We start from the raw sequence: 14303 nt of genomic DNA, 5'->3' as shown, positions 1-14303 counted from the left end.
TCACAACCTCGTCCGCGGCGGGGGATAAAGACCATTGGAGTCGCCCTCTCTCCATGCGGTCATTTTCACAATTGCACAAGTTTTAACAGACGACCACTGAAACTATTTTACCCGCCATTTCTCCTCTATTCCGACTGCGCTTGAGGCCTGTACCACGCCACTGTTTCTTAACGCCGATTTCGATACACCCCAATCGTCAATTCGACTGCCGGCAGCTCTGCCTGGTGAGCAACCCCTATTCTGAAACGCTGCCTACTTGAGACGACCATCCGGCAGTACCGGTTTCAATTTGCATCACCAACTGTCTGCATTGCCTAGCCTTCAATCCAATATCAATTCTCCCAAGACAACATGGCCTGCTGGCCGCCGACAGCACAATCACCGCCGCACTAGCCACCGCACGCTTGCCCATCACGCAGCTAACAAATTAGTGCCGCAGTATCTGGTTCTAGGTCGCCATTTCCCAGAATACGATACAATTCTTGTCAACTGCGTCGACATCATGTCTGCCTCGTTGTCTCCCGAGCAGTACAGCTCGCACCAATCGCAGAGCCCCGGGGAGGGTTCCGAAGGCAAGAGCCCTGGTGGACTGAACCTCGACTTCTTCAAGAATTTGAACGACAAGCGCTCCAATCGCGGTATGCAATGCGCCATGGACTACAATTCCAGCCCTCTCAGTTCTGACTTTCGCGCCCAGATGGTAAAACGCCGAAGCGTCGCGGCCCCAAGCCTGACAGCAAGCCGGCACTGACACGCCGACAAGAGCTCAACCGTCAGGCTCAGCGGTAGGCTACCGGCATCTTTAATTCCGCTTGGGAATGTCTAACTCGTTCGATAGTACACATCGTGAGCGTAAGGAGCTATACATTAAGGCTCTTGAGGACGAGGTGCTACGACTTAAAGAAATCTACAGCTCCGTCTCGCGCGACCGTGAGAAGCTGGCCGACGAGAACCGTCTACTAAGGGATACACTGGTTCGAAATGGAATCAATATGCCCAACCCTAGCAATGGGCGCGATGACAATAACAACGATCCCAGCGCTGGCTCAACAGGCTTCGGCGGCGGCTCGCAAGGCCCATTCTCGCCCCAGCAGGCCGCATCGCAGGGCTCGGCTCCGTCTGCCGGAAGCAATTTCTCTCGTCAACTGCATTATCGCGGGAATCAATTCAGTACATCTCCACAAGAGCATGTCCCAGCGACCAAACTGGACGTTGAGCAGGCCGGAATCGACTTTGTTCTAGCGTAAGCATTACCAGCTGCACGTACTCAATTTATGCTCATCCTTTTCTATAGACTAGAAAAACCTTGCATGGCTCACTTGCCATTTCTCATGGACAGAGCATCGGGGGAGGAGGGAGACCCATGTGGTCACGCTCTGATGGCATCATGCCCACCTGTTCCGTTTAAGGATATACCACAGTCGTCGCCGTTCGTCGGCACTGATGGAACACCCATCAAGAAGGAAGAGATTCCGAGTCAGGGGACATGGCAGGTCAGTAAAGCTGATCTATCCACGCTGTTGGACCTGAGTAAACGTCTCGATCTCGATGGCGAGATTACACCCGTCATGGCATGGGGAATGATTATGAGTCACCCGCACTTTGCGGCGCTTTCGGCCGCTGATGTTCAGCGCATCGCCGAGGAACTCGGCCGCAAGGTCAGATGTTACGGGTAAGGATGTCTTTCTCTGCTCCTACCTATCTGAAATGCTAACTGGTATAGATTCGGCGCTGTGATGGAGGATTTTGAATTGCGGGACGCTTTTGAAAGTGTATGCTCCAATAGATTGGAGCAAATGGCGTATTAAGTGTAGAATTTGTATGAGAAACGATACCAGTCTTTGTTGTTTTGCTCTAGTTAGATTCGATTCCATTCTAGTTCTACAGCTTCTTTTGGGGGCCGTTGAATTTTGCTTGGTAATCAGTTAGGGCCAGTGCTGCTTAGCACTGGTGGCAGCAGTCCACCGGTGCTGAGAGCTTAGCTGTGATGAACAAAGCAAACCGAAAGAAGAACTAAATCAAAAAATCAACAGTACTATCACTTTAGTACATCAAAATACCTCTTCTACATCCATTTCTGTGAGCTGCACGCGCTTCCTCTTCGCTGGCAGCGTTTCTTGGTGGGGGCTCAGCTGGCAGCCAGTCACAAAACCGTATTCCGAGTTTTTGCCCCACACCCCACCACAAATTCGACTCAACTTCAAATTCAAAGTGTGGGACAAGCGAAAGTGCAGAAAGGCCGACGCAAAAAGAACACGATCTCTTTCGGGTTTCTCAACGCAGCTTTGACGATAGCCTACCGACACGGAAGAGCTATACATCATGGCTAGTTCACTCGACTACGGGAAAATCTGCGGCAGCTGCCCCCCGGGCGATGGCTGGGGCCCCTCCGTCACCACCGAGACGACTCTCGACGGCGTGCCCTATGCGCCCTTCTCCAAGGGCGACAAGCTCGGCCGCATGGCCGACTGGACCACTGAGGGCAAGGACCGCGATCGTGGCGGACGCCAGCAGTATAACCGTAACTACAGAGGTAAGCAAAAATTCATAGAGTGGTGCAAAGATAGAAATATGGGCTGACAGCTTTTCTCCTCCCCCGCTCCAGATCAGCAAGTTTACGGATCTAGTCACGCCGTCACCTTCAACGCTCCTCCCGCCGAGGACGAGTCGACCTTTTCCGTCGTCAGCAACGCCCGCGACTCTACTAAGTCGAGATACGGCCGCGGCGCCATCTTCACTCGTGGCCGTGGTGCCCGCGGCGGTGCCCGAGGTGATACCCGCGGCGGGCGCGGCGGCGCTGCCGGTGGTCGCCAGGTTGGTGGTCGTCAGGGCTACGGTGGCTACGAGCGTGGTGGACGCGGTGGTGGCCGTGGTGGTGCTGGTCGTCGCTTCGGCTGGCGCGACTACGACAAGCCGGCACGCAACCGCGATGCCAGCATCAACATCAAGAGCGACTGGGGCCTGCTGGAGGAGATTGATTATAACCGCCTGGGCAAGCTGAACCTCGAGACTGATGCGGGCGAGGACCTTGAGGACTACGGTTTCCTCTACTATTACGACCGCTCGTACGACAAGCAGCCCGTCAAGGGCAGCGAGAAGAAGCTGACGGCGCTCGACCGCGCCGCCTACAACGTCACGACATCGTCTGATCCCGTCATCCAAGAGCTCGCCGACAAGGACGAGGCGACCATTTTCGCAACAGACACCATCCTGTCTATGCTCATGTGCTCGACGCGCTCCGTGTACCCGTGGGACATTGTCATTACGCGCCAGGGCGGCAAGATCTTCCTGGACAAGCGCGACAACGCCTCGCTCGATATGGTGACGGTCAACGAGAACGCCATTGACGCGCCACTCGACGCTGCCGACGGCGGCCGCGAGGTCATCAACCAGCCGCCCGCCCTCGCTGAGGAAGCCACGTACATCAACCACAACTTTGTCAACCAGGTCGTGACCGAGAGCGAGACGGCCAAGGTGGCCATGGCCAACGCCAACCCCTTCTACAACGCCTCCGAGGACACAGATCCCCCGGCCTCGCGCGCCTACAAGTACCGCCGCTTCGATCTCTCCACCAATGATGAGGAGCCCGTCTACCTCATCGTCCGCACAGAGGTCGACGCCGTCCAGAAGAACGCCATTAACGGCGAGGACCAGCACATGACCATCCGCGCCCTCAACGAGTTTGACAGCCGTGCTCAGGGTAGCGGTGGTGCCCTTGACTGGCGCGCCAAGCTTGTCTCGCAGCGCGGTGCCGTCGTCGCCACTGAGATGAAGAACAACTCGTGCAAGCTTGCTCGCTGGACGGTGCAGAGCATTCTGTCCAAGTCTGATATCATGAAGATTGGGTATGTTTTGTGTCCTTGCTGCGCTTGATTTCTACTGCGTAATGGTCTTTGCTACCTGATTGCTAACATCAATATCCAGTTTCGTCTCCCGTGTCAACCCCCGCTCCAATGACAAGCACGTTATTCTCGGCGTCATTGGCTGGAAGCCTCGCGAATTCGCCAACCAGATGAACTTGTCCCTCTCCAACGGCTGGGGTATCGTCCGCACCATTGCCGACATGTGCTTGAAGCACGAGGGCGACGACGGCAAGTTTGTCCTGCTCAAGGACCCCAACAAGTCCATCCTGCGCCTGTACGCCATTCCTGCCGGCAGTCTGGACGAGGATGAAGAGGAGGAAGACGAAGAGGCCGGTGAGGGCGGTGAGGAGAATGAGGAGTAAAGCTGGGGAGACAGAGACAGACGAAGTAGAGAGGCAAAAAGCACATATGAATTATGAAAGGAATTCAGCCTTGATTTTTGACGGCAAGTGGGGGTCGGGAATATAGAAAAGTTGGGAAGTCATTGACGGCTTAGTTATGAAAAAAAGTAACGAGCAGTACAATGAATGTAGAAGTTTTCAATCTGTTACACATCTTCTTAACGGCATCCGTGAAGCTGCTTCGTTGGTCTCTGCAATATCTTCGGTTACCAAGAATTATATTCCATTGGCCGGCTTAATCGGCTAACTGCCCTTTACAGTTCCGATTATGAGAGTTGCTTGGTCTTACTAAACAGGCCCCGCCGCACGGAGAAGGCCAAGAATTTGGGCGTGTAGAAGATGCGAAATCATATTCGAGTGACTGTTAGCAAAGATCCGGCCCTCAAGAAATCTGGGGGTTTCCGGATCCGAATCTGACCCATTGGCGTGTGCCCAGAGCCCATGCTCGTCATTGGGGGGATTTCTAGTGCAGGCGCGCAGCAGAAACACAACAAAAGACGACACCTAATATTAAGCGCCCAGTCAATACTGCCTCAAGGCCCGAAAGGCCCCAAACGGGTTGTACCAGCGTCTCCTTCTCGGCCGCATGTATGCCAAGAGGATAAAACTGGGGGAGCTTCGTTCACGGGGACACCCGCGTGATTAATCACAAGCACTTGGCAAGCGGGTAGTGTGTAGAAAGCCAAGACCCAAAGACATGATAGCATAAGAATAGGGACAAGAAGCGAAAAGACAAAGTTGGCGGTGAGTATGTTTGAGACTTGTCGGCGACGGGGGACCTGAGTATCTAGGTAGGTACCAGGGAGATGCTAAATACGGTGTAACGACGTTGGGAAAAGGGTTCCTAAAAAGACGCGTGGTTGAGGTGCTGCGGATTCTTACTGGTACGGATACATGTCCTCTTGTTTGCCGGGGGCAGAGCTCGACGTTTGTCTGTGCGGTATGCCGACACAGCGCCTTTGTCGCGGAAATAAGATGGTATTAGGGATGCTGGTTTCCATTTGTTGCTTCTCTTTATAACTACGGATTACCGGGCCGTCTTACCAAAATGGGCTTTTTGTTAATCTCCCAGCGTGTCCACCATAATATTGGCCAGTGCAGATTCAAACTTAACCGTCAACATAGAGTCGGAATTAAAGGGCTGATGGCTGCCGCTGAAATGTTGGGGAAAGCTGTGCTGTGCTCGTTTGCCCCCCTTGTTCCCCCCTCCCAGGACCTCAGCGTCGTGCACCGCCTCGATTATCGGAAGTTCGGCACGCTGAGGGACAGTGCGCTGTACTGGTTTCAGTGTTTGCATGTACTGGTTGCAGCTCTGTTACAGAAGCATAACGAGTTGATGCCGCTTGTTAGATTGGCGCTCAGCCCGTCAGCTCTTGTCCGCTGTTCTGACGGCGACGGTTCAAGACGAGACGAAGATGAACGAACAAACAAGATTCTTGGGAATTCTTTCTGCAAGCCTGATAGCCCGAGATGCGACGCTAATAAAAGTGATGGTGTTGGAGTTCTCCACTTGCCGCTCCATGGCCTTTTGTATCAGAGATATCAAAGGCTCGGGCAACCCGTTGTCTGGTATGCCTATCTGAGTAGTTGCTGACAGTTCGCTGCGGCAATTTCGCCGGTTAGAGCGTATTTGCCTGAAAGAGAGCGCAATTCATCAGAACCTTTACCGCAAGGAGCCTGTGTTCCATATGCTATTTACAACCGCGAGTCTGGCTCTGTACCAACCGCAAGCGACTCTGTCTTCATCTCGTGGTCCCTGCCAGGTACGCGGTACGTAGGCATTATTTGTTGTGGCTGGGCGCACACCTTATCCCTACCAGGCCGGAAGGCCCGCCATTTGCAACCCTAAAAGAGACCTAATCGACAGGAAAAGGACGAGATGTGCTGCCGGGGTCCTGCAATAATGCAACGCCGCTGACGGCGCGGGCCTGAGACACCTTTGCAGGAGCAGCGGTTTGAGGCTAGATAGAGCTAGATAGGCCGACGACGGTCAACCAAGACGGGTCCCGTGGGCGGCCGCTGGAGACCATGATGGCTTCCCGCATCGCCACTAGGCTGTATAGAGAAGTCTGCGCCCCGGAGTTGGGCCGTCAACAGAGACGAGGGCGAGCTCCGGGACGAGTACGTATGCAAATGCCACCACATGCGCGAAGGTGCTCACCTACCGCGCCACCTCTCTCCGTGCTCAGTACATGAATCAGCCTTGCCATTATGCCCATCCCGTTCGGCCTCTTGGTGCCATTTTTTTTTGTCATCTACCGGCATGCTTTGCTAGTGGCAAGACGGCGACGCAAACATGTACGCGTCTTGCTGATGCTCACAGGGCTGGGCGACTAACATCACTGGTCGGTACAATGTGATAGTTATGGAATCCACCGCAAGCTCCAGCCACAGCATAAACTTTGTTCGAGCGCGGATCCCCGTGTACAACATGTTAAGCATGATAATCAAAGACTCGCATTACGACCTATCATTCTGTCTGCATACTTTACAAAGCCAATAAGAAAAAATTCAACTAAAAACAGGAGTGAGCCTGCATCGAGGGACAAGAGACAACTGACTATTCACGTATTACTGTCACCTAAATAGGTACACACGGAAGGCTACTGCGGCATGCAGCACAGCCTCATCTGTCCACTAAAAGACGCAGCCGAGCCACTGAGGTGCGTGTGCCTGGCTGGAGGAAACAGCGCATCGTTGGCCAGCAGGCCCTCGAAAACCCTGGATTTGCCGCTAGGAAAAAGGGGTCCCACTAGGGGAACACTGTATTCGTCCACATTAGTACGCCGCCCACTAAAAAAAAGACCCTCTCCACCGGTCGGCCAGCAAGCCCCTGCGTAGCTTGCAGTTGGCTTTGCTGGACTGCTGCCAAAATTGCTGTAGCCCTTAGAAAGCCCATGGCCTGAAGCCCGCTAAATCAGCTTCAAAATACCGACCTGCCGCTTTTCCGAACCGCGACCCAACCTAGCAGCAAGTCCAGATTACTTGTACGGACTTACCTGCCATCCACCTAGGTCCCCTGTTCACCTGCTTCCCTTTTCCTTTCCACCCGCTTTCTTTTTTTATTTACTCCCATCCTAGTCTTTTCAACTACACTCATCGCGACTTTTACCCCTTTACCTCGTCGCCTCACTCGATTCACATCTCTTCAATATGTCCAACCAGGATTACTACAACAACCAGGGCGGCCAGTACCCCCAGCACCCCCAAGCCGTAAGTGAAGCACTGCCTCGAAGAAATCCACGCCGACGCCGACAATCAACCCGTTCGTCGCAATCACCGCACGACTCAGTCAATGATTCGAGACGGCTTACTACCACTGCCTGCTACCAGCGTCTTTGCATCGATTGATTCTGCGAGCTTGGCAAAGTTGACGGCGCTGGATTGCGTGAACAATTGGAGCTGTTCTCACGCAAACGAAAGCTCACGGTTGCGACGACGGCGACGCGGGCGGCTTTTGCAAACAAGACATACGCGACATGGCGATTTTGTCACCGAATCAGCTTCGCTAACATGACTTCTTAGAGTTATGGTCCTCCCCAAGGTCAATATGGCCCCCCTCAGGGACAGTATCCCCAGGGCCAGTACGGTCCTCCCCAGGGCATGCAGTACCAGCAGGGCCCACCTCCTCAGCAGCAGGATACTCGTGGCAACCGTGGTGGCAGCTCCAACTGCTTGATGGCCTGTCTTGCAGCCCTCTGCTGTTGCTGTGTTGTCGAAGAGTCTTGCGAGTGCTGGTAAGTCGCGCCCTCTACTTCCTCGAGCCCACCCAACCGCGCTGGTTACTGATATCCTACGTGTCTAGTCTGGAGTGCTGTGAATGCCTCTGCTAAACGACGACTCCAAAATTTGTAGAAAATGAGGACATGACGGGGAATTAATTACGACTGCTCCCCTCCGATGACCGCTTTACCAGCTCAGTCGGCCGACTGCTTGGATACAATAGAAGCGACATATGTGGCTTGTCTCCGAGTAGGAGCACATTCCTGTATATACATCCACGATGGCCAATGCGGAAAACAATCATCTCATTCCTCTGGCAGCATTTTCAGCCACGTTCACCCCCAACTGAACGGCTTGCTTATTCGGCTGTTTGAGCCGTTCCCATTTGCGCCGACTCATATCTTTTACGTCTATTCGATCCCTCCACGTTTTCTTTGCGTCGCACCCTTTTTCAGCCTTTTATTTTCCCCAACATTCATGTTCACGTCAATTTGGCTTTTGTTCAAGGGTTAGATTGGACGGGTAAATATGATTCCCTGCACAGTTTTTGAGACAGCTCTTGATTTCCAACCTGCTGGTCACATTTTGCCAAACTCGTCCATGATGCATGTGAATGTATACAGTTTGCGTATCATTGAACAAAGCGGGAAATTGGATCCTGGACAACAGCCTGACCATTATGACTACTTGAGCTTAATTCGTGATAAAAGCCCTTTAGCAACACATTCACGAGATGATTTCATGATGGGCAAGTCCATCACAAGACAAGTAGACTTTGTCAAAATGTAACATTCTACGAGACGAAGATCACCAGATCAACAGTTACAATGAAAAAAGAAAAGGAGGCAAACACAAAATGTTGTCCCACAGCCCGCCGTATCCCTTTACTTTTTTTTTTTAAACAACACGAGGCACATACAGGAATCCAAATTTCCTTGCTCTTACATCATCGACCATGACCTGCTGCTCAGCGGCTCTACTGGTTGAGCTGGACGTAGTTGGCGGGGAAGAGACCCGAGTCACCCTTGTAGTGGCCAAACCACCAGTCGTCGTCAGGGAACTCAAGATTCGTGACTTGCGCATCCTCGGGGAATGAAAGTTCTGCATTGGAAAGATACTTGTTAGTAATCAACTGTTCTCTTCTTCTATATTCCTGTTGCTAATAAAAGGGACATACCGTTATCTTCAGCGGCCTCGTAGTCATACAGAGCAGTGGCAGTATGTCCGGTTGAAGCAGCAGCTGGGGCTGGAGCAGCCGCAGCCGGCGTGGGCACCGGAGCAGTAGCAGGAGCGGGGGCGGTCGGGGGCGGTGAAGTAGCGGCGCCACCACCGGCACCGGCATCGTCTTCTTCGATGAGTTCAACATAGCTGCTGGGGAAGAGACCATTCTCGCCGTGCACATTGGTGCCTATCCACCAGTCGGGGTCAACTTGGTCAACATCCGTGACAATCTCGCCTTCAACTAGGCTAATTTCGTTGTCCTCGTCCTTGTCGTAGTCGTAAAGAATGACAGCACGCTGGGAGGCTCCGCCAGCCGCAGGCGCCGGAGCAGGCGCAGGAGGAGGAGGAGCAGTCTGGTGAGAAACGGTAGCAGGCGGTGGCGCGGGCGCAGGCTCGGGCTCGGGCTCAGGTTCCGGCTCGGGGGTAGGCTCACGAGGCGCGGGCGCAGGAGCGGGTGGAGGTGCGGGAGCGCGAACTGGTTCGGCTTGACGTGCGACTGGCTGCGCCACGAGGATGGGAGACTGTTCACGCTCCGGCTCCTCTTCCTCTTCGTCATCTACAGGTGGCGGGCGAGTAGGCAGGCCAGGCAGAGCAAATCCACCAGATGGACGAGAGCTGGAAGGAAGGGGGGGAGGGGCGACGTTCTCTTCCTCTTCTTGCTCGTCTCCATGTCCAGTGGTAGCACCAGGAGCAGGCGGTGCGCCTCCCATGGGCGTCGCGCCCTTGAAGCGGTCGCGCAGGGCTGAAACACCTCCAGCCGGCTCGTCTTGGCCGCCGCGGGTTTGCTCGTCCTCAGGAATGGCCTGGTTATTCTCGCGAACAGTTTCGGCACCACCACGTCCAAAAGCTGGGGTCTGTACCGATGCCCAAGACTTGCCAGAGTATCCGCTCTTCCACTCCTTGTTGCCACTCGTTTGTTGGCTGATCGGCGCGGGAGAAGATGGCAATGCCGCTCCAGCGCTACCGCCGCTCTCACGCGCCTTTTTCTCAGCCCAAAGCTGGGCAGGGGTCTTGCCACCTTCGTTGGCAAAGGTACGGCTCGTGGTAGTGACGGGCGCAGAGGATGCGTTGGCAACAGGGCCTTGTAGACCAAGGGCACCGGGCGTGGGCGCCTTGGTAGCTGAGAAACCGCCACCACCAAACTTGTTGGCAATCTTGGGCTTGGGCAGTGATGTTAGTCGTTCGGATTGAGCTGGCTGCGAAAAGGCAGCAGCGCGATCAGCGAGAGGCTTCGGGGACTCCTGCTCGGCATGCTGCTCGGGTTCGGGTTGCTCAGACGCAGGCTTCTGCGCCTTTGCGCGAATGGCCGCAATGTCTACCTTGCCAATAGGCTCATAAGCGCCCTTGACGGGGGTTGGTCGGTCGTCGCGCTTCTCCTTCGCCTGGGCGCGGATAGCCGCGATATCGATTTTTCCAACAGGCTTGTAGCCACCACCGACAACATCTCTGTCCTGCTGTTGAGCGGCGGCGGGAGTGTATCGGGAGGGCTCGCTCTGGCGAGAAAGGCTTGACATGTCAACTTTGGTAGGCTTGTATGCGGACTCGACCCTTTCCACCTGAGTTCGAGTCACGGGAGGCGCATCGGCACCCCAACCATCGGCGTCGACATTGTCGTCTCTGCGCGAGCGAGCAGCGACGAGGGGGTTCGCAGAGCGACCAGCACTCAAATTGGAGGGCGAAAAGACGGGCTTAGACTTGATGAGAGGGGGGGCTCTGGCAGCGCCGGCGGCAGGTCCGCCGGCATACTTGGCACCAGAGGCATCGGCGACCTTGCGCATAAGAGCATCGGGTTCGAGATCGTCGTCGGATCGAGCGGTAATTTGAACGTGGTATCCGTGTAGAACTTTGGAGGCAGCGTTGAGGTGGCTGGTGAAGTAGCCTTTTGTTCGCTCGGGCACGCCGCCGCCGCACCAGGCAATGAGGACATGCTTGGGTAGACCAGAGTTGGGGTCCTTGACCTTGACAAAGCCAAATTGGACACGGCCTTCGCTAAAGTCTTCGAAAAGTTCGGTGAGCTCGCCCTCTGCAAAGGAATTGTTAGTAAGCGCGTAGAGATGGTGCGGGTTCATCGGATCGTCGGGGGTTCGCTTACCGCCTGTGCTCTCTACCTTGAGGACGCTTTCATTGCTTCCGGAAGACTCAAAAACGCTGACAAGAGGCGTCTGAACAGTGTAAAGAACCCACTTGGCGAAGGTTGGAGAGCCGGAGGTAGGCACAGCAGCATCGACTACCGAGGTGTACTCCTTCTTAATGGACGGGCCGTTTATGGAGAGGTTTAGGGAAGCCATCGTGTACTAGTGAAAGGGTCAGCGAATACGAACGAATTCCTTTCGCATGACGGATGCGCTTGAGGTTTGCTTTCCCCGATGCGAGGGTGCGGCGGCGTTGAAGCGTACCTACAGGGCTGGTGATGAGACAGCCTGCGAACAAGTTTCCACGGAAGCTCTAGAAGCTTTGGCGGAAGAGAATGGCGGGATTGACAGGGGCCAAGGATAGCGGGGTCAATGTGAAGAATAGAGGCACGAGGCCGGGGAGAGTAATACAGGCGTCTCCTTGACGTGTGCGGACGTGCCGTCGTGAAACCCAAGGGAAGCAAGGTACAGGAAGAAGGTTGGTTGAGGGGGTCGGGAGCGTTGAGGATGGAGGAGCTCTGAGCTCGGCCAAGTTGCTGGAGGCGATTGACGTACGTTGCGAGCCGCAGCAGCAGAGGAAGCGGGGTGGCCGGTTGGTGCTTACGACGGGGCGCTGCAGGGCGTCGTGGGAGACTTTCCAGGCTGCAGCTTTTGATTAGCGGTACCAAGGTACAGGGCAAGGGCGACCGCTGAAGAGACAAAAGGCAAGAGCCAAAAGCCTGTGGCAAGAGGGAGCTGGTGGGGCTTTTGTGCTGGTACATATTAACCACGACTGTGCACCTGGCTGGCCACAGAGACTCGTCTTATGTCATGTCCCAAACGCACCAAGCACAGTTGGTTGGCCGCTTGGCCGCCAAGGTGTCATGGTGTCTACCAGATTCTAAGGTAGCGTGCTAGGTGCAGGCCGTTCATAGCGCAACCACTCCCCCAAGTGACGCAAAATGTGCCATTTTTTCCTCTCGCCCCTCTCCGAGGACGGTCTGCTGCTTCAAACGCTGCCCCGCCATTTTTTTGCAACCACTCGCCATCCCGAAGCATCATATTTTGTCTTTCGCTTTTCATTCTTCCCATTCTAAAGGGCACACTATTGAGTCTTCGTCTACCTTTTTTCGGTTCAATTCCGGCAACATCTCTCCTCAGCCATGTCGACCATTTCCGAAGTCTCGAGTTTGGCTCAGTGGGATCAGGTCCTTGGTGCCGCGGCGCCATCGACCCTCCTCGTCGTCTCTTTCCACGCACCCTGGGCCGCTCCCTGCGCGCAAATGGCCACGGTCCTATCCACACTCGCCTCCGAATACCCCGTCACGTCGCCGCCGAGCACGCAATGGTTCTCGATCAACGCCGAGGAGCTGAGCGACATTAGCGAGACGTACGACGTCACGGCCGTGCCCTTCCTGGTGCTGCTGCGCGGCGGCCAGGTCCTCGAGACGGTCAGCGGCAGCAACGCCGTCAAGGTGCGCAACGCCATCGAGTCACACGCGGGCAAGAGCCCAGAGCCCGGGACCGGTGCCAACGGAACCGGCGCCGCCGCCGCGGCTGTCGCCACCAACCAACCCCAGGCTGATCCCGAGACGGAAAAGGCGGATTTGTTCAAACGTTTGGAAGATCTCGTCAAGGCGGCACCCGTCATGCTGTTCATGAAGGGCACGCCCAGTTCTCCTCAATGTGGCTTCTCGCGACAGATGGTTGGCATCCTCCGCGAGAATTCGGTCAAGTACGGCTTCTTCAACATTCTGGCCGACGACGAGGTTCGTCAGGGTCTCAAAGAATATGCCGAATGGCCGACGTACCCTCAACTGTGGATGGACGGTGAGCTTGTTGGTGGTTTGGATATTGTAAGTATATTGTCGCGACTGTGTTTCCCATGTCGCTAACCAAAGTTGCGCACAGGTTAAGGAAGAGATGGAGAGCAACGGAGAGTTCTTCAAGGCGTACACGGCCGCGGCGGATGTTGCGGTAGCATGAAAACAAGGCGAAATGGCAGATACACCTGCCGCATGAAATCTGCTGCGCCAATTAACGAGGACGTCATCGAGACAGAGGGTGTATCATTTTCGAATACGCACAAAAATGGCGTACCATGGCCACATCACTTGTTGGGCGGTGCGCCTGAGGGGCCGCATCAACATGGATGGACAGAAATAAGCAATCCTCGACAGCCATTGATAATACTTTGGTGACTAGAATACCCAAACAGTTCACTTTACGTTCCGGATCTATGTACGGAGCTGACGAAAAAAACATCGAAAATATCATTATCGAAATCTGCAAGAAGGCCAAGAGGATAAACTCCGTATATATTTGATGCGGTGCAAGTCGTGATGAATAAATAGAGTAGTGCAAGATACGAAGTACACACATGGGGGCAGATTGATAAGAGCGGGCTATGGCGCCGTGGAGCGTCTGGTGTCTTTCCAGACGTGCATAGAACCCTATGAGGGTGATATTCATATCTAGGCATGTCTGTCTTGTGGTGTTTGAGAATGATAGTTATGTATACGGTGATTTTCTTGTTGAGTCAACGAACTTTGTGACATCAGATCTTTCAAAGTTATACTTAGATACTGACGGATAAAAAAACCAGCCAGACACATCTCATAAGTTCATAACCAGCCCAAGTGGTGACGAGTCCTTCTGTACCTGGGCATTTTGGAGTTCGTAAGCGCGCTACTCCAGATCAGCACTAGCGCCAGGCAGAGACCCCGTGCTGATTATTTGACCAATAAAAGTCCTCGGCCTTGGCTTAGCTAATCCACCCGTCTTCAACACCAAGCTCTTGATTCTCAGTGTGTGAGGACCCGACAGCCGGCCGCCAAAGGCACCAACAACGGCCGTTGCAGAACCCAGGTTGTTGGAGACCCTACCTTATTAATTACGACGAGATGTCTCAGGGTCTCCCATCACCTACAGTTCTCAAGATACGCACATGACGAGCTCCCAAATAGCATTTTTATAAAATTAAA

General features: G+C 54.3%; 5 protein-coding genes across 5 annotated transcripts; 4 read left to right on the top strand and 1 right to left on the bottom strand.

The window, feature by feature from the left end:
* Nucleotides 1-502: 502 nt before the first annotated feature.
* On the top strand, nt 503-1808 carry BBA_06988 (BZIP-type transcription factor; the record flags this gene model as incomplete). The annotated part of the gene is made up of 5 exons (XM_008602085.1): nt 503-638; nt 698-785; nt 839-1243; nt 1295-1672; nt 1724-1808. The coding sequence occupies 5 exons, from the start codon at nt 503-505 to the stop codon at nt 1806-1808; spliced, it is 1092 nt and encodes a 363-aa protein (XP_008600307.1).
* A 514-nt stretch (nt 1809-2322) lies between these two features.
* On the top strand, nt 2323-4225 carry BBA_06987 (eukaryotic translation initiation factor 3 subunit D; the record flags this gene model as incomplete). The annotated part of the gene is made up of 3 exons (XM_008602084.1): nt 2323-2533; nt 2615-3845; nt 3925-4225. The coding sequence occupies 3 exons, from the start codon at nt 2323-2325 to the stop codon at nt 4223-4225; spliced, it is 1743 nt and encodes a 580-aa protein (XP_008600306.1).
* Nucleotides 4226-7417: 3192 nt separating this feature from the next.
* BBA_06986 (uncharacterized protein) lies at nt 7418-8005 on the top strand (the record flags this gene model as incomplete). Its single annotated transcript, XM_008602083.1, has 2 exons — nt 7418-7477; nt 7790-8005. The coding sequence occupies 2 exons, from the start codon at nt 7418-7420 to the stop codon at nt 8003-8005; spliced, it is 276 nt and encodes a 91-aa protein (XP_008600305.1).
* Nucleotides 8006-8963: 958 nt separating this feature from the next.
* Nucleotides 8964-11496, bottom strand: BBA_06985 (SH3 domain-containing protein; the record flags this gene model as incomplete). The annotated part of the gene is made up of 2 exons (XM_008602082.1): nt 8964-9088; nt 9165-11496. 2 exons carry the CDS (start codon nt 11494-11496, stop codon nt 8964-8966), a joined length of 2457 nt encoding a protein of 818 aa, XP_008600304.1.
* A 986-nt stretch (nt 11497-12482) lies between these two features.
* On the top strand, nt 12483-13305 carry BBA_06984 (Monothiol glutaredoxin-related protein; the record flags this gene model as incomplete). The annotated part of the gene is made up of 2 exons (XM_008602081.1): nt 12483-13175; nt 13231-13305. 2 exons carry the CDS (start codon nt 12483-12485, stop codon nt 13303-13305), a joined length of 768 nt encoding a protein of 255 aa, XP_008600303.1.
* Nucleotides 13306-14303: the final 998 nt, after the last annotated feature.

This window comes from Beauveria bassiana, assembly GCF_000280675.1.
Source record: "Beauveria bassiana ARSEF 2860 unplaced genomic scaffold BBA_S00022, whole genome shotgun sequence".
NCBI classification, from domain to species: domain Eukaryota; kingdom Fungi; phylum Ascomycota; class Sordariomycetes; order Hypocreales; family Cordycipitaceae; genus Beauveria; species Beauveria bassiana.
This window is presented reverse-complemented; position numbering and strand designations above follow the sequence as displayed.